The sequence below is a fragment of the Penaeus monodon genome, chromosome 29 (genome assembly GCF_015228065.2).
Source record: "Penaeus monodon isolate SGIC_2016 chromosome 29, NSTDA_Pmon_1, whole genome shotgun sequence".
Lineage (NCBI taxonomy): Eukaryota > Metazoa > Arthropoda > Malacostraca > Decapoda > Penaeidae > Penaeus > Penaeus monodon.
The window spans coordinates 21,083,756-21,084,789 of NC_051414.1; the positions used below are offsets into that span (position 1 = coordinate 21,083,756).

A 1,034-nucleotide genomic window follows, 5' to 3' on the forward strand; every position below is an offset into this window, starting at 1 on the left:
AATCTGCACCGACCCAAGCCCAAATTTCTCTCAATTCCAAGAAACCGTGGAGCTGTTGGGGTGTACGTGCCCGACGCCCGCTCGTGTTGACTCCAGCTCAACTTTGCGCTTTCTTTTCACCATTAAACAGCATCGCTAATTTCTTTCTCAAAAATTACTCTTGATAGAATGCAACTTATGCAGGCATGACAGTGGAGGGGGTTAGTTAGCACCTTCGCTTAGGGACTAAGAGCCGATAAATGTGACGAGAATTTCGCTGAATTAGGTTACATGTGGTTCACAACTTTGTTTATAAGATGTGGTTGTCCGAAGGACGCCAAGGCGGGTTCAAAATCGTTTCCCGGATGCGGCACAGATTAACGGGGTTATTTTCGCAGGCAAGGCAATCGAAGTGATATTAATTCAGCCTTCATTTCGCAACAGCATTTAAAAGCAGCGAGTCCTTCACCCCGCTCAGAGGACGACGTGAGGCCCCGACGCCTAGACACCCACTCCCGACTGCCTTTCGGACGCCTCTGGGCGCGCCAGGGCGTATATTACCTCCGGGCCAGACGCCGCGCCAGCTATCTGGACTCCGCTCCTCTCCGGTGTAAGACGTGCCGCTCCCTCGAGACTTTGTGGCATCGTACTTTGTGATTTAAAAGATTCTGAAACTCTGTTACCGGCAGAAAGAAAAAGTTATTAAAAGCGGAATAGTGAAAAAAACGTGATTGGCAGTGTTGCAAATCTCGTGTGACGGTTTAGTGAGAGTTAATTGCTTGTTTCCAAGATGTCGGTGACACTTATTATCAGCAGCAGAAGGTGAGGAGATAAAACGTGATTCTGTGTTTGTGAAAATGGAATCCTGCGCATTTTTTTCTTCTGGCTTTGATGTATTATAGTTCGTGAGTGTTCAGCACATTTTGGATTTTTTTCTTTCTTTTTTGGGGGTATTTTCTCAGGGAAAGAGAAAATATGTGCCTTAAAATATTTTCTCGTGGTTACAATTCCCTTTTTATGTGATGTTACTAAGACCTTGGCGATCATTTTAAAGT

General features: G+C 45.5%; 1 protein-coding gene across 6 annotated transcripts in view; it reads left to right on the forward strand.

Annotated features, from left to right (window-relative positions):
• Positions 1-492: 492 nt before the first annotated feature.
• LOC119592010 (vascular endothelial growth factor A-like) overlaps positions 493-1,034 on the forward strand; it is a 6,434-nt gene continuing 5,892 nt past the window's right edge. Inside the window, exon 1 of one of the 6 annotated variants that reach the window (XM_037940792.1) lies at positions 493-801. In XM_037940792.1, the coding sequence (XP_037796720.1) occupies positions 770-801 (32 nt within the window). In that variant the 5' untranslated portion in view covers positions 493-769. The remainder of the gene's footprint in view (positions 802-1,034) is intronic. The other 5 variants (XM_037940790.1, XM_037940791.1, XM_037940789.1 and 2 more) reach the window with 5 other exon arrangements.